General features: G+C 48.5%; 2 protein-coding genes across 13 annotated transcripts in view; one reads left to right on the top strand and one right to left on the bottom strand.

The window, feature by feature from the left end:
- The window catches only part of Mrtfa (myocardin related transcription factor A), a 170,244-nt gene extending 167,660 nt beyond the window's left edge, over nt 1-2,584 (top strand). Inside the window, 1 exon segment of the mRNA NM_001401049.1 lies at nt 1,049-2,584. Within this exon segment, the coding sequence (NP_001387978.1) occupies nt 1,049-1,563 (515 nt within the window). The 3' untranslated portion in view covers nt 1,564-2,584.
- Nucleotides 2,585-2,779: 195 nt separating this feature from the next.
- Nucleotides 2,780-22,811, bottom strand: part of Sgsm3 (small G protein signaling modulator 3) — a 29,476-nt gene continuing 9,444 nt past the window's right edge. For 4 of the 12 annotated variants that reach the window (XM_087558242.1, XM_087558237.1, XM_087558238.1 and 1 more), the window contains exons 2-23: nt 14,216-14,338; nt 12,117-12,221; nt 11,214-11,299; nt 10,796-10,859; nt 8,497-8,702; nt 8,295-8,402; nt 7,525-7,668; nt 7,093-7,288; nt 6,673-6,818; nt 6,265-6,489; nt 5,831-5,885; nt 5,578-5,705; nt 5,325-5,480; nt 5,116-5,170; nt 4,732-4,781; nt 4,415-4,567; nt 4,195-4,265; nt 4,055-4,103; nt 3,895-3,980; nt 3,587-3,709; nt 3,425-3,485; nt 2,784-3,296 (exon numbers count right to left, since the gene is read on the bottom strand). In XM_087558242.1, coding sequence (XP_087414368.1) covers nt 3,216-3,296; nt 3,425-3,485; nt 3,587-3,709; nt 3,895-3,980; nt 4,055-4,103; nt 4,195-4,265; nt 4,415-4,567; nt 4,732-4,781; nt 5,116-5,170; nt 5,325-5,480; nt 5,578-5,705; nt 5,831-5,885; nt 6,265-6,489; nt 6,673-6,818; nt 7,093-7,288; nt 7,525-7,668; nt 8,295-8,402; nt 8,497-8,702; nt 10,796-10,859; nt 11,214-11,299; nt 12,117-12,165 — 2,292 coding nt within the window. In that variant the 5' untranslated portion in view covers nt 12,166-12,221; nt 14,216-14,338 and the 3' untranslated portion in view covers nt 2,784-3,215. 12 annotated transcript variants of the gene reach the window in all.

Raw genomic sequence — 22,811 nt, 5'->3', positions numbered from 1 at the left:
ACTATGTCCAGAACAAACACCATCGGGGAAGCGGGAGGTACTGCTTGAAGGAGTGGCAACCACTGAAATCTGGTGTCTAAGGATGGCAGGGAAGCGCAGCTAGAGTACTGGATATCCCCCAAGGGACACTTGAGGATGCCAGAAAGGGGCAGATGGTGGCATCTGGGAAGCAATGAGCTACACAGGCAAGAATAGATGACCAGGGATGAGAGACATGGAGGGTTTGTATAACGCTTTATTGTGACAGTTGTATTAAGTGTGTTGGCATTATGTCACTATCTACATCTCAAACATTTTCATCTTCCTAAACTAAACCCTGGACACCTTAGATGGACTGTCCTGTATGTGGACCCCTATGGTTTTGGTCAGCCTGTGAATAATTTTACTCAGCATGTCCTCACCCACTTGTCTATTATTAGACACGTGGACTGTGTGTGGAGGCAGCTGCTGTCATGTTCTCTTGGGTCCATACCCACGCTAGCTAGATCTTACTGCTTCCAAAGCTGCTGTGAGCTGTTTCACCTTTCCTTGCCATGCACATTGGTTCCACTGGCCCTACTCCCTCACCAACACTTCTGGTGCTGGGAACCTCACACAAGTTAATCTGTTCTGCGCTTCTAACCAACACCTCCAGCCCCCTACTATTATTCCCTGTGACTTGGCATTGCATTTCCCTAATGACCAGTGATGCCATGAACTGCTACAGCTATGTGTACATCGTTGGAGAAAGCTCCTATCCTTTGCCACTTTTTGAATACCAACATTTTACAATGTTTATACCTTCTGGGCTTATGAATTCCCTTATCAAGTCTGTGACCTGTAGATACTTCCTCCATTCGGCGTTTGGTGTGTGCATGTGTGGTTTAAACCTCAACCTCATGTGTACTAGGCAAGCCCTGCACCACTCATCCACAGCTCCAGCCAAGTTGTCGGTTTTATCTCACTTAAGTCAGTAGATTTTTCTCTGGTTTGTGGTAAGGGCTGTCACTTCACTCTCTGTGCATGTTCAAACCCGGTTTCTGACCCCATTAACTGTCTCTGTTGGCAGAGATTTCAGCAGATTTCAAAGAGCCACCATCCCTACCAGGCAAGGAAAAGTCACCTCCAGCAGAAGCATATGGGCCTCCGTTAACACCACAACCCTCGCCTTTGAGTGAACTACCACAGGCTGCTCCTCCACCAGGTTCCCCCACGCTCCCAGGGCGCCTTGAAGACTTCCTGGAGAGCAGCACAGGGCTGCCCCTGCTGACAAGTGGGCATGAGGGACCAGAACCCCTTTCCCTCATTGATGACCTCCACAGCCAGATGCTGAGCAGCTCTGCCATCCTGGACCATCCCCCATCCCCCATGGACACCTCTGAATTGCACTTTGCTCCTGAGCCCAGCAGTGGTATGGGCCTGGACCTGGCTGTTGGCCACCTGGACAGCATGGACTGGCTGGAGCTGTCATCTGGTGGCCCTGTGCTCAGCCTGGCTCCCCTCAGCACCACAGCCCCCAGCCTCTTCTCGATGGACTTCCTGGATGGCCACGACTTGCAGCTCCACTGGGATTCCTGCTTGTAGCCCTCTGACTCAGACATGGGCTAGGGAAGGGTCAGAAGTTGGGGAGCCACAGAACCATAGCCAGTGTGCGCTCCCTGTGACTGTGAGCCTTGACAATCACAGTCCCTAGAGGCTGCAGCAGAAACCCTGTACTTGGCTCAGGCTCACCCTGGGCAGTGGGCATAAGCTGTCAAGAAACCACTCTGGGCCCATGCTGAGGTTTTGGGAGGCTGGCCAGAGCCAGTTCAATTCGACCTCCTTTTCTGAGGTCAGAGGTGCACATCTGGGTGAAGTTTTAAACTTGCCCAGGTGGGCTTAGAGCCAACTCGCCTTCCAAGTCTCCCATTCCTTCACTGCGAGGAAGAAACTAGCCAGGCCTCTACTCACCCATTCCCTATTCAGCCAGTCCCAGGACCCGGCACTCTGCCATTTTAGTCTTGGTGTATAGTATAACCAGTGGTTGGTGGCAAAAACCTGTATAGATGTATATATCTCTATATTATTATATATCAACTTACATATATACATATATTTTTAGGGGTGGTGGGAAATGGGTGTGGCTACCTCCACCTGCTTTCACGTGTAAGAAGCCTGAAGGGCTGCTTAGGGCTTGATACAGGGTCATTGTGAGAAGTGTGCACCATGACTCAGGACTCAACCTGGCATGCAGCCACCCAGGCCCACCCCACACATGTATGTGACATGTAGACAGACACCTGCCATTGCCTACACGCTACCCTGCCCTGCTTCCTGGCTCTGTAGTGCCACAAGGGTAGAGGTGCGTCCCGACCCTCCTCTAGGAGCTCTCCGCCCACCACATTCCATCCCACCTCCTCACTGTAGTAGCCACCTTGGCCTGGGAGTGGGAGTGGGGTGGGTCAGTGCATCTACTGGGGGCTGAGAGGTACCTTCTGCCCAACACCAGCCTTGTTCTGTCCTGACTCAATACAGAGAAGGGATAGAGCCATCAAAAGCAGTGCTGGGACAAAGGTGGGGAAGCTGTGTGAACTTTTTAAAATAAAACAAAAACACTGACTTGCCAGTCTGCTGTATTTGCTCCATCAGGGTTGAGAAGTGTGGCTGGGGTCCTGGGTCTTTTCCATGCTGGCATCTAGAGGCCACAAAGTGGGCCCTAATTGCATCAGGTGGACTTGAGCTAAACATCCAGGAGTCAGACCATTTCAGGTGGAATAGCCTTTGTGGAATGCAGGGCTTGGCTCAACAAAAGATGGGAGTCTTGCTCTCACAAAAAGATTTATTTACAGTAAAGGTCGAGGGGCCTTTGTCTGCTGTTAGCCTACGCACTTCCTGAGCAGCATAGGTGTGTGTGGCTTTCTGCTGCTTCACGTGGTTTTTGGTTCATACACCATATGGCTGGCACCCAGGGCTTCCTTAAGGACTCTGGCAGGACACCCCCAGGACCATATTAAGGAGAGCAGCTGACCTGGCCACCAGTATATGCTTTTGCCAACTGCGGGAGCCTCAACAGGGGAGGCCCAGACATTGATCATGGGTCCTGAGTAAGCTCTGGGGTGTCTTTCCCTGAACCTCCTAGCTTGAGGAGGAAGGCCTGAGGCTGGCCAGGGCTCTGCCTTCTTTCTCTGGAAGGGAGGAGCCTGCCAGGCAGTCTATGATGGGTAGGCCTGGGAGCCACAGAGCAGCTAGAAGGAGCATCATCCATCTATGTCCCAGCTGAAGAGATGGTGCTTCACCAGCATGTCCTGAACACCCTCCTTCAGTGGCTGCTTCTCCTCCTGCGCACAGAACAGCCCTAGTCATGGGCAGGAACCACCCTGGAACCACAGGTCACTTCTTCAGCCCAGATTGCACCACAGCCCTCCTGGCAAATCCAATGCCAGGACCAACCAAACCACATACTCACCTCTCTCTTAGCGGGGAGCTCCCAGTCCTGGGAGAGGCTGAAGGCAAAGCAGCAGAGGACACTGGGGACCAAAGAACAGCCTGTGCTCATGCTGGGCTCGTCTGCCAACCTGCCAGCCTCCTTTACCAGCAAGTTCTAAGCCCTGCAGAGCTGCCTACTCACCGGAGCTCACACTTGATCTGGACCCAGCCAGGGCTGCGCAGGAAGGACCAGGGCTGGTACCACTTCTCCACGGTGGGCAGGCTGGAGCAGAGTACCTCTAGCCACAGGTGTAGGACCTGCTCACTGAGAACCAGCAAGGATGAGGCCAGGGCCTGGAGGACCTCAACTTCCAACAACCCCTTCCCAGGAGCTCCCGAGCACCCTCTACAGAAAGGTCCAGGAGACCCAGAATCCCTGAGGACCTCCCATGCACACTGGCCCTGCCCTGTGGGGTACCCTTTGAAGGAAGGTCCCTCCTCTACACTTACTTGAGCCCCACACAGATAAGTGAACGGAGTTTGACATCCATCTGTGCGTGTGCTGCATCATGGGTCACATTCACAGACTGCACGGCCTGAGAAGAGCACACTGTCACTTAAGTGCCAAGTGGCTGGCCAGAGAGATCTTAAGAGTGCGCAGGTAACTTACCCGGTACAGCAGCTCTTCAGGGGTCAGGACTTTGCCGTCTTCATCCAACCTGCAGGAACAAGAGTGCCATCACTGGCTGCCGCCATCACTGGCTGCCGTGCTGGACACTGGCAGGCTTAACACAGGCAGTGCGTATGTACCTGTAGGTCTTACAGAGCACCAGGCGGGAGTACACAGAATCAAAGTCTCTCTCGACTTCCCGGCCTGCTGCCTGCGGTGGACAAGACACAGTGAGTATGAGGACATGCCACTGCCCTACCAGCTCCTTCCACCTCCTCCAGGAACCGGGGAAAGGTCAGGTGAGCACCACGGGTCCTGTAGTGCTGAGACTGAGAAGGCACAGGGACCAACGCTGATTACCTCCTCAATAAACAGCCAGGGGTGGCAAGCACCCCCAAGCAAGGATGGCTTCTTCAGTCCATGTTCAAATAGGGCCTTGAGGGCTGGGCAGAGGGTCCCTCGCACGAGGTCTGTTACTCCTTCAGTCACAGAGTCATCCCCCGCAATGGAGTACTGATGGAGAGAACATTTGAGAAGCGCTAGCCTGACACCTACAGCCAGCCACCCTCTCCTGTCATCCTGGCAGCTGCCACAAGCCTGGGCTCACTTGGGACATGGACCTGGTAGGATGTGCCCACAACTAGGGGTTGCGACAAGGAGCAGCTCCACGTTCTTACCTCTTTACTTCGCTCATCCAGGACCTCCACAAACTTGGCTGGAAACCAGCCTGTGGGGGGAAGCAGCTATGTGGGGAGCAGTAGCAGCTGTGCCAACCCTTCTCCCCAAGGTCCAAGAACAAAGGGCTCCCAAACCGCCCAGAACCTTCAGGCAGGCCAGACATGCCAAGAAGACCAAGAGGAAAGAAAAGCCCCGCACCCCAAGGTCAGGGGTCCAAACCGCCCAGAACCTTCAGGCAGGCCAGACATGCCAAGAAGACCAAGAGGAAAGAAAAGCCCCGCACCCCAAGGTCAGGGGTCCGCGGTTGCGCAGGCCATGAAAAGGAAGGACTAGGCAGAGCCAAGGCTCTCCCTTGCCAGCCTGCAGCAGACAAAAGCCCTCACCTCTCAGGCCGTTCAGCTCACCCACCCAGCAGTGCTCATCCTTCTGAGAAATGATCTGCAGGAGAGAACAGGCCGGGGCTCAGGGCCTGCACAAAGCAGGCTGCTCAGTGCCCACCAGGCTGAGACCAAAACTGTTCAGCAGCATCAGCTGGCTGCAGGGAAGGTGGGGAGGAGGCAGCAGGAAGCATGCATGCTAGGTCCCCACACACCGTGATGATGTCATTTTTGCGGAAGCCTAGCTCGTCATCGTCATGACGCTCAAAGTCCAGCAGGGCCTTGGCCCGGCGCCGGTGGCTGCGTAAGCATGCCACATAGTTCTCATGGTCCCGCTGGTGGCTCTCCATGCTGTAGTCTGGCGTCAGCTCCTGCCAGAAAGGAAAGGCCCACAGTGAAGGAGAAGCCTCAGTGCCAAGAATGGGCTAGAAAAGGAGAGCCCCAAGTTGAGGGGAGCCTGCCACTCACCACACTACAGTTCTTGGGGTCTGTGCACTGGAAGTGGCGTGCCACACGTAAAATGGCTTCACGAAGGTCAGCTACCAGCTCTGTTTGTTTGATGTTCTTTGCCTTGAGAGCTTCTAGGTCATCCTCTCCTGAGAGACATAGTAACTGGCATAGTAACTGGTCCTGCCCACCTCCATGCCCCACTCAGAGGCACACAGTACCTGCTCCTGCCCAACCTCTAGAAGAGCCAAAACAGACCCACACTTGGGCTCACCAAAGAGCAGGGAGGTGATGCCAGACTTTCTCCGCTGGGTCCTTCGCCGTACAACCTGTGGAGAGGACAGCCAATCAGCAGTGGGCAAAGTAGCCACGCAGAAAGGGCAGACACTAACTTGCTAGTGCCTGTGCTTTCTAATGGCTGAAGCGGACTCTGAGATCAAGGCAGTTCTTCAGCTCAGGCTATGGATGGTGCCCCACTCTTAAACTACCCAGTTCAGGGTTCAGGAATGCATGTTACCAAGGAAGCCTGCATCACCCCCTAGTGGCCGTCTGATGGTCTAACTGGGTCTTTGCAGGCACAGGCTGGGCTGGTGAGCTGGACTGTGGCTCAGTAGGGAAAGGCTAGTCTGCTCCCCCACGCCCCTTCAATCATGGCTTTCTTGAGATCTCCATGATTTGTCAAAGACAGGGCCTCCCTACTCAGCCCACCTGAGAGAGGCTGGTGGTGGTGCTCGTCCCCAGGGTCTGGCCTTGGTCTGCAATGAGGTAGGCCAGATGCTTGCGGCGCTGGGTCTCCACAGCCACGTCAGTGAGGGAGCCAGCCAGCCGCATGGCCTCCCCCAGCAGCAGCTCTGCATCATCCATCTGGGCAGGGATGTCCGACAGCGTGTTGAAGATGGACGCTGAGTTCTCCGACTGTATCAGCTCTTCCTCCTGGGAGCGGGAGAGTACGGGAGCATAGCGCTGGCACCCTCCTCAGAAACCTGTGCCCACCCACACTCAGGACTTCTCTCAGGCAACACTGTGATGAAGACTGGACTACTGCAGTGCGTCCCCAGAGGAGGACACCAGGGCTACCGTATTTGGTGCGTGTGCTTTCCTGATGTCTAGAAGCACCTTAAGGCGCAGCATGCCCAGCGTAGTCTGGAACAACACCAGGGAGCCCTCGTAGAAGAACAGGTCCCAGATGCGCAGCAGCAGTCTGATGTGCACCACGCTGGCGAAGGCCGTGAGGAACCAGTGCAGCGTGATCAGAGACAGCTCTGCCAACAGACACCAACGCCACAGGGGCTGAGACCAGGCTGTGGCCTGCAGGAATAGCCTGGAAAGGTGTGGGCCAGCTCCCAAAGATCAGCACAGGGAGGGGAGGAGAAGGGAAGGGAAGGGGTGAGAATGTAAAAGACAAAAGCAATGGAAACCACATGAGCTGCCTGCAGCCTGGCCTCAGCCTCTGCTGCCTCAAAACCTCAACACTCAGAGTTGGCACTACCGTCTTAGGCTCCCTGGACCTCGGGGAAGAAGGCAGCCAGGTCTCACCAATGTCATGCTCCTGCAACAGCTTGTCTAAGCGAGGCAGGTACTGGACAATCAGGTGGCGCAGGACCCGCTGGTCAGTCTGGACACCTAGCAGGGTGGTGCTGAAGTAGGAGGCAGGCAGCAGGTCCTCAATAATGGCACACATCATCCAGAAGGCGTCCTCCTCCTCCAGGAACAGCAGGAGACAGGCAGCCACCTAGGCAGAGAGGGGAACAGGGGCTTCTGCCCAAATATTCATGGGACTCAGAAGAGGGGACCCATTCTAGGAGAGGCCCTCAGGAAAGGCTCAGGCTGGTTGAGAAGGCCACTAGGAAAAAGGGGACTCCCAGGTCAGTCCCTGCCTCCCAACCTTACAGCACCTCATGGGAAAACCTGCCTCACAAGAGGCCTGGAAAAGACCCTGGTGTACCAGTTGCCTCCCAGGCCACTCACCATGCCTGTGCCCTGGCAGTAGCCAATCTCTGGATAGAGCCAGGCCAGTGCTCGAAGGACTCTGCGCAGGCGGGGCACTCCGATGCTGTTCACATTGGCAAAGCAGGCGTTGCTGGGCATGGTACGGAGCAGGTCCTTTTCGATCTGTCAGATCCCCGCACCACCCCAAAAGACCTTGTTTGATGAAACTGTAGACTGATGCCCATGTAATAAGGCAGAGGAGCTGTGGATGGTTTGCTCTGTCCCAGGAATATTATTATAGTCCTTATTATAGTCCAGGCCAAGGCTAACCCCACCTTCTCCAGGATTAGATGCCAGCAAGTATAAAACTGAGCCCACACCTAAGAGCCCCTCTTCTGAGTCCCATGAATATTTGGGGAGAAGCCCCTGTTCCCCTCCCTGCCTAGGTGGCTGCCTGTCTCCTGCTGTTCCTGGAGGAGGAGGACGCCTTCCAGACGATGTGTGCATTACTGAGGACGGGCTGCCTGCCTCCTACTTCAGCACCCAGATCTGTATTTAAAACTTCTTGCTTCCTCATGTGGAGCTCTCCATGTCCTTCCCACACACGGGACCTTAAGGTAACTTTCCCTGCAGCCCTGAAGGACCTGGAAAGGAGCAAGCTTACTCTAGGCCACATTCATGAGTAAAGGGGCTACCCACCCTGCCGCGGAGACCAACAAGGGGCAGTCTTAGAGGTGACCTCTCCCTCGTGCCAGGGCACACAGGCTCTGCCCAGTACCCCCTTCCTGACTGGCTGGCTACCACATTACCTGTTTGGCAGCGATGGTCTCATCATTGGAGCTGTTCTTTACAATCTCACGGTAGGACAACTCAGAGTTCTTCTTCTTCTGCAGTGCCCCAGAGAGCCGCATCCACAACTGGAGGGAGAGCCCGTGTTAGCACAGTGTCTCCTGTGACAGACCAGGGCACTCTCAACCCCCTAGGAGATCCTTGTCTTTGTGGCTGTCTTACCTGTGGCCTCATGCCATGCGGGATGCCAGCCAGCACTAGGGAACGGAGTTTCTCAGAGCGGGGGAGGGAGACTGCAATCTTGTCCCAGGTGAGATCCCCAACATCATGGTTGTGGGTAAACTCCAGGTGAGCCTGCCAACGTAGCCTCTGAGGGGGATCCTCTACCAGGGGTGTGCCTGCCATCTGGCTGCATCCAGGCTCAGAACCTTCCACCAAGAGAGCAGAGGAGGGAGGAAGATGTGTTCCTCACTCCACACTATCACGGCAGCCCAGTCTGCCCTGATGCGTTCGCATAGAGCTGTCTCGAGGCCAGGTGGCTCCTCTGAAAAGACTCCACTGCACAAAGCCTCCTGGGAGCTCTAGCTATACAGTCTTCTTAGTGCCAAGGGAGACCCGGGCAGACCCTCTACTCAAAACAGCTCAACCCAGAAGCCAGGTCTCCATCCCCCAGAGGCTCAGGGGTCTCCCTGTACCCTAAACACCAAATTCAATTGCAAATACAATGTGGCTCCTGAACTTTGTCTTTTTTATTAAATTTACTTCGTGTGTGTAGGACATGTCAGACCATGTCACGTCACTGTCAGAAATGTCTGTGGCTCAAAACTGAAGGCTTTCTAGGCTCCATCCTTGCCTCACGCCTTTCTTTTTACTCCCTCCACTCCATTTCTCCCCAGCAAAAAACCTACTCGCTCCTTGGAAGCTTTGCCCGCCTGTCACTGCTCTTCCTGTCATACTTCAGGAAGAGCAGTACTTCCCTCACCTCCACCAAGTCTCTACCAAAGTCTTCCCATCAGAAGAGCCTCACTTCACTTCCTATGAATAACTCTTTCCCTGCCCCCTTTGCTAGCCTTGGAATGGTCTTCACAGGCTTTCTTGCCCCCAGCATGCTCTATTTCTGCTTGATTACGGCCGTCCCTCCACCAGAGTGGGAGCCATCTTTGGGAACATGAAGGGAAGAAAGCACCATAACCTCACGAACCCCATGAACATACGAGGACAAAGTCTGTGGCCAGCAAACAATCTGTGATGAGTCTTGACCACAGAGCCTTCTCAGCACCCATCCTAAGCCAAGCTCTTATCCCAGCTAGCCCTAAAAACTTTAACCTTGTCAACATTACACAGAGAAAATGCCCAAGTCCTCGGTGTGCATCTTGATGGTTATCAATAAACAAATGTCAAAACCCTATTCTGCAAGCTTGTGAAAACTTTTAACTCTAAGACTCCGGTGACCTATCAACATGGATCCACCATTCTACAAAGTCCTCTGTGTCTCTCTTAACCTCAGGATTTAACTCCCATCTTCTTGCAAGTTAGAAGACCAAGGAAAACTAATGCCTGAATTAGAAATACGAGTGAAGTCGAGTGCTTCAGTTAAGGAACTGTTCCTGCTCTTCCCGAGGACAGGCTGTCACAGTTCTGGCAAACAGTCTTCCCAATAAGCACCTAGTCAGATGCTCTCTTAAAGAAAAATGGCTATGCCGAGAATGACGGCACACATTTTTAATCCCAGCAACAGAGGCAGAGGCAGCTGGATCTCTGTGAGTTCAAGGCCAGCCTGGTCGGCATAGGGAGTTTCAGGATAGCCAGGACTCTGTACAAAGGCCCTGTCTTAAAAAAGAAAAGAAAAAGGGGCTACAAAAACATCAGTGAATCTGCTGTAATATATTATGCAGCCATTAAAAATGTGTTTTTTAGCATCTTAAGTAACATAGGAAATGCCCCTGGTGTAACTTGTGATATTTTGCAGTGTCAGGGAAAGAGCACCTCAGACAGCAACAGCTTCCTCAAATTTTGGGACTATAGGGTTTTTTTAAAAATACCCCCCTCCAAGAGAAGGTTGCTATGTGTGATCTTGACATAGACCTGGAACTCACTCTTCATTTGGTTTTAATCTTCATCCCTTTCTGCACTGTTTAACTTTTCTACAATATAAATAACCAATTATTTTGTAAAGATCAATAAAATGTATCTAAAAAAAGTCAGAAGTTAAAAACAAAGCAAAAAGCCAGGTGTGGTGGAGAATGTCTTTAATCCAAGCACTAGGGAGGCAGGGGCAGGCAGATCTCTGAGTTCTGTGAGTTCCAGGGCAGCCAGGACTACACAGAGAACCCCTGTCTTGAAAAAACAAAAAATTTAGAAGTTCCCATAAACTTACATCATCCTCAAATATATTCTTGTCCTTAACTTCTTAAGTGACACCTCCCAGACCTCAGAAGTCACATGCAGAGGAATGCAAGACACGGGGCCAGAATTTCCCAAGGACATCAGCAAACACACACAAAAGGAAGCTCCATCTTACCTTCCTTGTCCACTCGGAAACCAAACTCATCATAGCAGATCTCTGGCTCTGAGGAGTCTTCCTTCTAGAAGCAGGGTAAGAAGAAGGCTTGTCTATTCTCTACTGTGAAGCAGTTCCAAAAGACGACACTCAAGTGCTGACCGCTGGAACCCACCCTGAGAAAGGCTACCCTTCTATGATGCCCTCTGGCCATCATTCAACTGCAAGGGCTGACTATGGTCATGCAGTCTCCCGTGTCTCCAGTTAGCCCTCCTCCTAGCTAGTGACCGAGTCCCACAAGAAACTACGATGTTGTCTCAAGTACTGAGTCGTGACCCTATATGAACACTGAGTGGGTCACCCATTCCCAGAAGGTAAATCCCTTCATGAAAGGCATAGTAGCATGGCAGGCTGGTCCTGGCTGTGCTAACTGTTATACCTGTGAGGATTTTGCCAGGATCTCCTGGGGCCATATGCTTGGAGTCAGGGCAGAGAAAGGGCCACTAGCAGAAGGCGTGTGGTTTCCTACAAAGACCAGAGAGAAGAACAATCAAGAAAAGCAGAAGCACCAGGCGTGATGGAAGCAAACACCGTTAATCACCCCAGCTGAGGCACATGTATTTGAGTTTGAGGCCAGCCTGGTCTACATAGTAAGTTCTCATTCCAGGCCAGCCAGGAATACTTAGTAAGATCCTACTTCAAAAAAATGAATGAGGGGCTGGGGATTTAGCTCAGTGGTAGAGCGCTTACCTAGGAAGCGCAAGGCCCTGGGTTCGGTCCCCAGCTCCGAAAAAAAGAACCAAAAAAAAAAAAAATGAATGAATGAATGGATGGATGGATGGGTGGGTGGATGGATGGATGGATGGATGGATGAAAGAAAGGAAGGAAAGAAAGAAAAAAAGAAAAGAAAGAAAATGTGGAGGCACCCTTGAAGTGAGATATCTCTCCCTTATCCAAGGGGATCGAATGAAAAAGATTGGCTGTACAGAGTGGAACAAGGAGGCTGGTGGAGAAACCTAAAAGTGAACACTGTGGAAAACCAACAGTGTGTCCAACACAAAAACGCAGATTCTTTGCCTCCTTCCCTGCTACACTGGGAGGATTCACAGGCCAGAGGAACAGAGAGCTAGAGATTTGAACAGAGAAGACAGCATGGGTCATCAACACAAGAGCCTAAAGCTCCCTCCTCCCCCTTTTCCACTTCTCTCATAGAAGATTCTTTTCAGTTGTTTGGGTTGTTTTCTGAGAAAAGATCTCATAGCCCTGTGCTCAGGCTCGGCCTCAGTGGAAGGCTGTTACGATTCAGAAGTCAGCTCCTGGTGAGTGCAGGCCTTGTTCCCACCTGACATCATGTGCTGTGGACAATGGCAGCTCTTCATAGATCTAGGCATAGATGGTCATCATTGGCATCTCTGACTGTCATGAGGCTCCTCAGGCTTCATCTGCCCTGTCAGGAAAGCAAAGGAGAGGTCATTACATACCACGCCTCTCCTGGAAGAGTTTTTTTTTGTTTTTTTTGGGTTTTTTTGTTTTTGAGAGAAGAAACTGAACCCTACCATCAATTTCCCAGAGCCACAATATTGAGTGGATTGGGGTTTTTGTTTTGTTTTGTTTTTTATTGTTGTTAGGTTTGTAGTAGTGGTGGTGCTGGGTGTTGAACAGCCTTTATGTACCATATTCCCATTCTCATCATTTTAAAGTCTTGTCCCTTCTTTTCTGTCCTGTTTGTTCATTCATTTGTGTTTGTTTAAAGACTCAACAGTAAAAAGACTGAACAGTAAAGACACAAAAAAGCCCAATTTAGAAATAGGTAAGCAGGGCTGGAGAGATTGCTCAGTGGTTAGAGAACTGGCTGCTTTGCAGAGCTTGGGTTCCCAGCACCCACACCGCAGCTCACAGCAGGCTGTAGCTCTAGTTCTGGATCTCATGCCCTTTTCTCTGAGGGCACTGCACATATGTGATGCAGAGACATACATGCAGGCAAAACATCCACAAATTAATTAATTAGTTAATTAATTAAAAAGATGTTTGAATATACATTTCTCCAAATAAGAGAGAGAAATGGCCAATGGCAGGTGAAGGTGCCTGAGTATCGTCAGCCGCGAAGGCGATCTAACTGTGAAGGCAACTACACTACTCCACAGCCACGAGGGCTACGCTCAAACAAAAGCAGAGTGCTGGAGAGCTAACTCAGCTGATAAAGTGCTGGCCTAGAATGCATGAAACTCTTCAGTCTGAGTGCCCAGCGCTGCATGAGACTAGGTGTGGCAGTGCGCACCGGTAATCCTGGCACCAGGATGAAGAAAGGTCAAAAGTTCAAGAGAATCCTTGGCTACATGAGACCTTGTCTCAGAAAACATTTTTTACAACAGAGGGGCTGGAGAGATGGCTCAGCAGTTAAGACAGCCTCTTTCTGAGGACCTGATTTAAATTCCCAGCACTCATATCAGGCAGTTCACAATAGCCAGTAACTGCAGCTCCAGGGGATCCAATCACTTCTTCTGAACCCAAAGGCACTTACATACTTACATATATATACACATATACACATATACATAATTTCAATTTTTTCTTTTAAAAAATGTTAGCAAGAATCTGGAGAAATCAGCTAGGCAGGGTGGCACATGCCTTTAATCCCAACAGAGGCAGGTAGATTTTTGTGAGTTCCAGGCTAGCCATGGCTAAATAGTAAGACCCTGTCAGAAAAAGAAGAAAATGGGGGGGTGGGGATAAAATATGGCAGAGCAAAACATGGAGGAAAAGAGGTTGTTTAAAGTGGAGGAAATGACATCTTCTGTGGAGGGCAGAAGGGGCTGGAAGACAATTCTCAAGAGCAGTTCCCTCTCACCAGCCTCCTACTCACCTGTCACTCAGCAAACAATGACAGAGCACTGAGCCAGGCATGAACAATGAGAAAGGTCAGGCTGTGGCAGGGTAGTAGAAAATCAGATAAGAGACAAAATGAGGTGGGATGGTATCATACGGGGCATTCTGTATCAAATCCGAAAGAGCCTTTGAGAGCTGAGGTCTGAGCAAGGGCAAAGTGAAGCTAGAGACCGAGGCCTAGACTTCACTGAGGGAGGATCCAGGTCCAGGGAGCAGCCAGGGAGCTCAAAGCCTGGGGGAACAGAGTGGGAGGAAGCAACAGCAGAGGCCAAGGGCACCTCACTCTGAAGACAGGCCTTTGACCTCTATTCTCAGAGTAGAGAAGTTAGATTCTGAACAGCCACAAAGCAAAATCTGCTGGGACTGAACAATATAATATCTCCAGCTGCCCAGAAACCTATGGAGACTGAAGGATTGGAGCAGATGCCCACAGTAGGAAATGATGTGGGCTTTGCCTGGGTGCAAACACTGAGAATGGGACAGATTGTGGACACATTTTTACAGGCTGAGAGCTTCGATTGCTATTTCGTGCATGTTGCATTTATGGACACATACACTTAGGGCTGTCCTTAAGTCTCCTGGATGTGACACTGCTGAGCTGGGCAGGCAGGTTGTTCAGCTTCTGGTTGCCATGGAAATTACCCTGAGAGCACTCAGCTGGGAACTGATAGAAGCAGCCTAAGGAGTTAATCACATGTTGGTTACCTGATCTGTGGCTGCCCCCGTGTTGTCTTTTAAAAAGAAACCTTAGAAAACCATAATTGATGAAGCCACTTGTGAGTTGCTCTGAAGAAACTGTAACAATTAAATGCACAAGCTTAAAAGAGCCAGTTCTGATGCTGTGTGTCCCTCCTTAGTTTATCAATCCCACAATTTCCCGTTAGACGAATGTTGCCACTATATGAAGGCACAGAGGTACTATTCACTTCCTGCGGTCTCCTGACATGGACTAGAGAGACAGATACCCCTGACAAGGCAGCAGGGTTACTGCCTCACAAGTGCCTTTCTCCAAACAGCTTCCAGGATACACAAAGGCTGAACCAATACAGACAAAACACTGATTTTTGGTGGCACCTAAGAGCCTAAAGACCACTTTTTTCCTGTAAAGAGATGAGATGACTCTGAAAGCTACAGATAACTGATAACCTGGTGAGAATGGCTCAGAGCTGGGAAAGTCTGAGAAAGGCTAAAAGGCAAGAAAGGAAGAGGGAGAGGAGAAGAGGAAGAGAGAGGAAATGACTGGACCTATGAGAGGAGGAGGGATTAGGTCATAAGACCCACACCTATAATACCAGCATTCAGGGAGCAGAAGTAGGGGACTGCAAACTTAAGATCAGCCTGTCTATATAATTGAATCCTGGTTCAAAACAAAAGGTGATCAGGCCATGAAGGCCATTTATTGGTCTTGGTTTTGTTGTGTTTTTATGTTTTAAAATCTGGCCTATGTTGCCCGGGCTGGTCTTGAACTTCTGGATTCAAGATCTTTCTTCCATCTCAGACTCAAATGCTGGGACTATAGACATATGCCACTCTGCCCAGCTTGGTCTTGATCTTTTGTTATTTTCTTTGGAAATACTTGGGACTATAACTCCTTGAGGTATCACACTATCACACTTTTTCAGAATTTAGAAAATCTTAGTATCCCTAATTGGAAAGTCTAAAACTTCATTTTTTATTTATTTGAGACAGGGTCTCTACATAGCCCTGGCCGTCCTGGATTTTGCTATGTAGATTAGGCTGACCTTGACCTCACAGAGATCTGCCTGTTTCTCCCTATGTTGGGATTAAAGGCATGTGCCACCATGTCTGGCCTGAAACTTTTTAAGTATCAGAAACACTCAAAAACATTTAGGAGCTCTTCCTGACCCTGCAGAGGACCCAGGTTCAATTCCCGGCATTCACATGGTGGCTCTCAACTGTTTGTAACTCCAGTTCCAGGAAATCTAATGCACTCTTCTGGCCTCTGAGGGTACTTCATGTGTATAGTACAAAGATTTGGCAAAACACCCATACACATAAGACAGTAGCTTAAAATTTAAAAATGTTTAAAGATCTATCTTTTATTTATGGAAATTTGCCTGCATGTATGTATGTGCACTATATGTGTTGCTGGTGCCTGAGGAGATCAGAGGGGTCAGATTCTTTGGCACTGGAGTTTCAGATAGTTGTAACCCATCATGTAGGATGCTGGGAGTTAATTCTGGGTCCTCTAGAAAAGTAACAAGTGCTCTCAACCACTGAGGTATCTCTGCAGCCCCAAATAATAATTAAAAATTAATGCTCAGTGTGGTGGTGCAGGACTTTAATCCCCATACTCAGAAGGCAGAAGCAGGTAGATCTCTACAAATTTGAGGCCAGACTGGTCTGCACAGTGAGGTCCAGGCCAGCCAGGACTTCATAGGAAGACCCTATCTCCAAAGTAATTACTTAACTATTAGGGCTAGTGTTATAGTATATGTATAATAATTAGAAATAATTACAACTTACTAATTACACTGGATAGGAGGTGCAGGTCTTTAAGCCTTTTCTTCCTCTAGTGACAAGACTATTTACCACTTGCCACCTCAGAGTTCCTGCTTTGGGAATTTAGTGTTTATGCAAAACCAAGTGGAGAAAGAGGAGGGGAGGAGGAGATAAAGTGCAAATAGCTCTGTAACTGTGAAAAGGATCCCTTCCCCTCTCTGTTGGAGGTAACACTTTACTAACACAGCACAGTTTGAATTTGACATCTTAGCAACCTGGGAAAAATGAGCTTCTTAAACTGCTAATGGGTACAGCAGTCTTCCCACGTTACTGTAGGAAGGCCCCCAACCCCGACAGCCTAAGTAACCAATGGAAGTGAACCTTGGAACTAGAGCTGATAAGACCCAGTTTTATTCTGTAAGGCTGGACACAGTCCCCAGGTACCCCAGCCTTCACATGGGGCTGCAGATGATTCCCACCATGCTGAAATGAAATACTTTTTCAAAAGCAAAAGGCATAAAAGCAGCCTACAGGGGAAAAAAAGATGCTTACCAGAGAGAAGAGCAAAGCATAGCTATCTGCAAAGTACACTCCCAGGGGAAAGATGGCATTTTCAAACCTATTTTCCACAATGCTTCCCTGTCGCCTGAGTTCCCTGCAATGCCCACAGGACCATCTTATCCACTGGCAACACAGTAAGGTGTAAACACAAATGAAAACTGAAGACAGCCACTAGACAAATAAACTCTCTGGTAAGATGTGGGAGGAGGCAAGACAACTGGCTACAACATCACAAGACCTTGTCATAAAAATAAGTAAATAAAAGTCTCTAGACTGTAAAGAGCCACTAGGTTTATTATGTATGACAGAGGAAATCCTGAACTCCTTTGAACTTGTGGTTGGTTTTTTGTTTTGATTTTTTGAGACAGGGTCTCACTCTGTGGCATTGGCTGATCTGGAGGAGTTTACTATGTAGACCAGGCTGACCTCAAACACAAAGATCCACCTGCCTCTGCCTCCTAAATACTGGGATAAAAGATGTGTGCCACCATGCTTAGAGCCTTTTGACTTTTAATAGCACACTAAAACAACACAAAATAATTCTGGTACTGAGGGCTCTGAGTAAGAGCACTGACTGCTCTTCAAGGGGACCTGGGTTCAAGTCCCAGCATTCACATGGCAGCTCACAGCTATCTACAAACTCCAGCACTTGCTGCTTTTACACAGGGGAATAAGGACACACATGGCCGCACAACTATCTGTTGTGTAATTCCAGTTCCAGGGGACCTGATACCCTCTGATCAGATCGCACTTCCATCCACCCCCACCTTTTTAAAGGGAGAGATACTGGGATCAAACACAGGGCGCTGCACATGCTGAGCGGGAACTCTGGACTCCATACCCAACCCTGACTTTCCTCTCTTACATCCTCAGCTTTATCTCAGACGAACACACAGAGATCACAGATATATTAAAGCACACGTGGTGGCACATCCCTGTGAAATTCCAGCACTTGGGAAGTACTAAACATTATTAGCATGTTTTGTACTGTTCATATGGTCAATAATTGATCTAGTCATCTACCAGTGGACATTTAAATATCAATGGAGATTTTTGCAATAAAAACCACTGTAGGGGGGTTGGGGATTTGGCTCAGTGGTAGAGCACTTGCCTAGCAAGCACAAGGCCCTAGGTTTGGTCCCCAGCTCCGAAAAAAAGAAAAGAAAAGAAAAAACAAAAAAACAAAAACAAACAAACAAAAAAAACCACTGTAGGGCTGGAGAGATGGCTCAGCAGTTAAGAGCACTGACTGCTCTTCCAGAGGTCTTGAGTTCAATTCCCAGCAACCACATGGTGGCTCACAACCATCTATGATCAGGTCTGGTGCCCTCTTCTGGCCTGCAGGCACATACATGCAGGCAGAAAGCTGTATGATGTATATATACATAATAAATAAATAAATAAATAAATAAATAAATAAATAAATATTTAAAAAAACAACACTGTAAAGAACAATTTGGTTTTTTTTAAGTCTGTATGTGTGTGTAGCTGTGCCATGGCTCTGCCTGTGTAGGAGTTAGAGAAAAACTTCGTGGAGTAAGTTCTCTTTCCACCTCTACAAGGATCCTGGGAACCAAACTTGAAGACATTTTAAAAGAAATTAAAGGCTGACAAGATGGCCACCAAGCCTGACAATCCCCAGGACCCACATGGCAGGAGAATGATCCTCTGGCTGGCCAGTGGTGGTGCACACCTCTGATCCCTACACTCCAGAAGCAGCAGCAAGCAGGATCTCTGGGTTCTAGGCCAACCTGGTCTACAGAGTAAAATCTAGGACAACCAGGAACACACAGAGAAACCCTGTGTGGAAAAAAAAAAAAAAGAAAAAAAAAGAAAAAGAAAAAAAAAAGGCGTCCTCTGATTTCCACACTTTACCCATCCACATACACAGAAAAAATAAATATGCATATTTTTAAAAAGAAGTTAAAGTCTAGGCTGTAGCTCAGGGCTTGCCCTAGGTTCAGTCTCCATAAACAAGGTGCAATGGCGCACAACTGTAACGTCAGCATTTAGAGTCTGAGGCAGGGGCTTCAGAATGAGCGCCTGTCTCTAAATAAAAAAAAACAAAACAAATGAAATGAACACCTGTCTTACTTAAGAGAGAACTTGGATTTTTTAAATCTGCTTCTGTGTTGGACACATTACCCGAATTCAAGGCTGGGTTAATAGCACTGTTGATATAAAAGATTAATGTGGTGCTGACAACTGACTCGATGATCTACACCTGCATTTTTATTATAATTACAACGCAGTGAAAAAAATGCTGTGGTTGGGGATTTAGCTCAGTGGTAGAGCGCTTGCCTAGGAAGCGCAAGGTCCTGGGCTCGGTCCCCAGCTCCGGAAAAAGAATGGGGCAGGATAATGGTAAAATACTTTTGGGCTAGAGAGATGGCTCAGCGGTTAAGAGCACCCGACTGTTCTTCCAGAGATCATGAGTTCAATTCCCAGCAACCACATGGTGGCTCACAACCATCTGTAAAGAGATCTGATGCCCTCTTCTGGTGTATCTGAAGACAGCTACAGTGTACTTATATATAATAAATGAATAAATCTTTAAAAAAAATGCTGTAATGATCAGTTTTAATTGTCAACGTGACATAATCTAGGATTACATGGGAAGAAGTCTTAATGAGAAACAGTCTAGATCAAGTTGGCCTGTGGCCATCACTGTGAGAAATTTCATTTGGGTTCATGACGGTGTCTCAATATAAGGTGAAAATAACAATCAAGGAGACCTGATGTCAACGTTGGGTCTCCACAATGCATACCTGCACATGCATACACATATATGCCCACTACACAGAGATACATACACAAAAAAGAAAAAAATTCTCTGAGCCATCTCTTCAGTCCCCTTACAGGATATCCTGATCAGCAGATCTCAAACTGCTGAGTGCTGACATCACTTCCCTGGTGCTGATTCTGCTGGGTCTGGAAGGAAAACACAGACCCACGAGCCTAAATTCCCCATTGGATGGTCTTTCAAATTCTAATTCAGATGGGACCTCTAACAAACCCTTTCTGACTCCTATGTTCACTTCTCTTGAAAGACTCAATCATTGATGGATGCTCCTAATATTTCCTACTTCATACTGCTTATGTTCATGGCTGTCCTATATCCAGTACCTGATCCAGAGTCTGATATAGGTAGGGCAGGGGTTGACTGGAGGATAATAACCCAGTAGCTCCTAATATGGAGCACACTCTCTCCAGTTCCTATGCCTTGGCTCCTATTGCTTACAACACACTTTATCTGCTTATTCCTTCTTCAATGCTCAAGCTTAGCTTCTTTCCCTCTGCCTCAGTTTATGCTTGTTTGCCTAAATTGGGTTTTTATTGCTGTTAGGAAACACTATGACCAAAAACAACTTGAGGGAGAAGGGGTTACACTTCCAGGAAACTAGAGGAAGTCAGGGCAGGAACCTGGAGGCAGAAGCTGATAAACAGGCCATGGAGGAATTGTGCTTCTTGCCTTTCTCTTTATGGCTTGCTCAGCCTGTTGTACAATCTAGGACCCAGAGGTAGCACCGACTTACAATGGGAAGGGCCCTCCCACATCACTAATAAAGGAAATGAAAACAAAATATGCCCCACAAACTTGCTTACAGCCTAATTTTATGTAAGCATTTGACATTCTCTCCTCTCAGATGACTCTAGCTTGTGTCAAGGTGACATAAAAACTAGCCAGCAAGTTCCTAACCACCCTGTCCAGACATACTTAATAGCTACCATTCGATGCAGGCTTTTTCCATGCACAAACACTAATAAGCAGAGCTAGATTAAAACCAGCCGTAGTAAGTAGTGTCCAGTTTTAGTCCCAGCACTATGGAGGCAGAGACAGAGGCGACAACTCTGTCAGTTGAGGCCATCCTGGTCTATACAATGAGTTCTAGGACAGCCAAAGCTATGCAAGAGACCCTATCTCAAAACAAACAAGCACACCATGTAAAAAATCGGGCATTTATTTCACATAAAATAGAAGGCAAGGTAAACTGGGCAGTAGGTACAATTTACTTAACCCTCTTGTATCTTTTTGATGTGTGTGTGTAGTATCTGCATGTGTCTGTCAAGGACACACACATGTCTGTGTCAGTGCCAAGTATTTTTCTTCACTGCTTTTCACTTTTAAGGTTTAATTTTATGTACATAGGTATTTTGCCTGAACATGTATATGTCTATGTATCGTGTGCATACAGTGGTACTTTCTGAGGCCAGATGAGGGTACTAGATGGCTCAGAGCCACCATGTGAGTACTGGAAAGTGAACCCAAATACTCTGGGAGAGCATCCAACGCTCTTCACCTACCTCCTCCTTTCTTAGAAATAGGGTCCCTCTAACCCTGGAGCTCACCAACTCACCAAGACCAGCAGAGCAGCAGCCCAGAGACCCTTCTGTCACTGCTTCCCCAGCAAGGGTTACAGGTGCAGCTTTGCCTGGCTTTTATGTGGGTGCTGATGATATAAACTTGGGTCCTTTTGCTTGCAGAGAAAACACTTGCCTGAGTGAGCTACCCTCCAGTCTCTGATATAGCTAGCATACACAGGCACAGGTCTATGATCCCAGCACTGGGGAGGCTAAGGAAGAAGGACGAAGAGTCTGAGGCCATTTAGGGCTATATAGTAAGTTTGAGGCCAGCCTGGGCTACAATAATAATGGTTTCAAAAAATAAAACCAGGGATTGAAAAGATGCTTCAGCCGTTAAAAGCACTGGCTGCTTTTCTGGAGAACCTGGGTTTGATTCCCAGAACCCACGTGGCAGCTTACAACCATCTGTAAACTTCCATTCCAGGGAATCCAATGCCCTCTTGGATCTCTGAGGACACCAGATATGTACAAGGCACACAGACATGCAAGCAAATAAAAATGTCATACATATGAAATTAAAACAAAAAATTTTTTGAAACAGGATTTCTCTGTATAGCACTGACTGTCCTGGAACTCTCTTTGATATCAGGCTGTCCTTGAACTCACAGAGATTCACTTGCTTCTGACCCCTGAATGTATGCCACCATGCCTGGATGAAACATTTTTCTTATAACCTGATGCTAAAAGAACCCAATATTTCCTGTAATCAACATCATTACCAATCTTCCTGGGAGGACCTCTGCCTCTAGTCTTGTCACCTCTCCTATCCACTATCTTACAACCACACAATCTTTTTTAAAATCACTCAATAATTTCCTTCCACTCTTTAAACCTCTTTTACTTCAAAAACCAAAAGCAAAAAAATATTAAATTGCTAGGCATGGTGGCATACACCTTCAATTCTAGCATCCAGTATCAGCTGAGGCCAGACTGGTCTACATAGTGAGCTTTAGGATAGCCAGGGCTATGGAGAGAGATCTTGTCAAGGGGTGGGGTGGGGGTTAATTTGTTGACTTGACTTATACTGGATGACCTAATGGCCCTGCTACCTGCCTGGCTCTCAACACGCACTGTTGCATCTGCCTTAAGTCTATTTCCCCAGATACTGGAGCCTGTTTGTATCCTCTCAGAACATGGTGCTTAGTGAAGCCTTGATATAGGAACTATTCCTGCTAACCTTCTAGAACGGGTCCTCTCCCAAACACCAATGACCCTTGTTAAAAACATGATTATTCCATCACCTTTTACATGCCCCAGTGTCACATCTGAGGTAGTCTCCCACTTCTCAATAGCGCCTCCTATAACTGGCACCAGCAGAAGAGCAAAGCAACCTCCTCATCCACTTCCCCTCCAGCTCCTGCTCCTACAGGTTTTCGACTGTGGCTACTGTCCCTTCCTTAAGTCAATATTTCCTTTATGACCAGAGATAGAATGTTCTTTTAGGCCAGAGAGGTGTGGCAGTGTAATACAGAACACACACTGGGCAAACACAAGCCAGGCACAGAGGAACCTCCCTTGGAGCAGCGTGCCAAGGAACAGGCTGCCACTTCCTGCTCAGCAGCCAAGAGAACTGCAGCCCTCTGGCGAGAACTTGCTCAGCTCACATCATGTCTCTGAGTCTTCGAGTCCCTCCAAGGATCTCTCCTCTAATATTTACAGCTTGACAGTATCCAGCGGGTAATGAGGGACGCCAAGCAAGGCACCTGCACAGCCTATCTATTCTACCACTGAGGGAGAGAAAATGAAATGTGTGGCCTACCTG

The sequence above is a fragment of the Rattus norvegicus genome, chromosome 7 (assembly GCF_021556685.1).
Source record: "Rattus norvegicus strain SHRSP/BbbUtx chromosome 7, alternate assembly SHRSP_T2T, whole genome shotgun sequence".
Classification (NCBI taxonomy): domain Eukaryota; kingdom Metazoa; phylum Chordata; class Mammalia; order Rodentia; family Muridae; genus Rattus; species Rattus norvegicus.
This window is presented reverse-complemented; position numbering and strand designations above follow the sequence as displayed.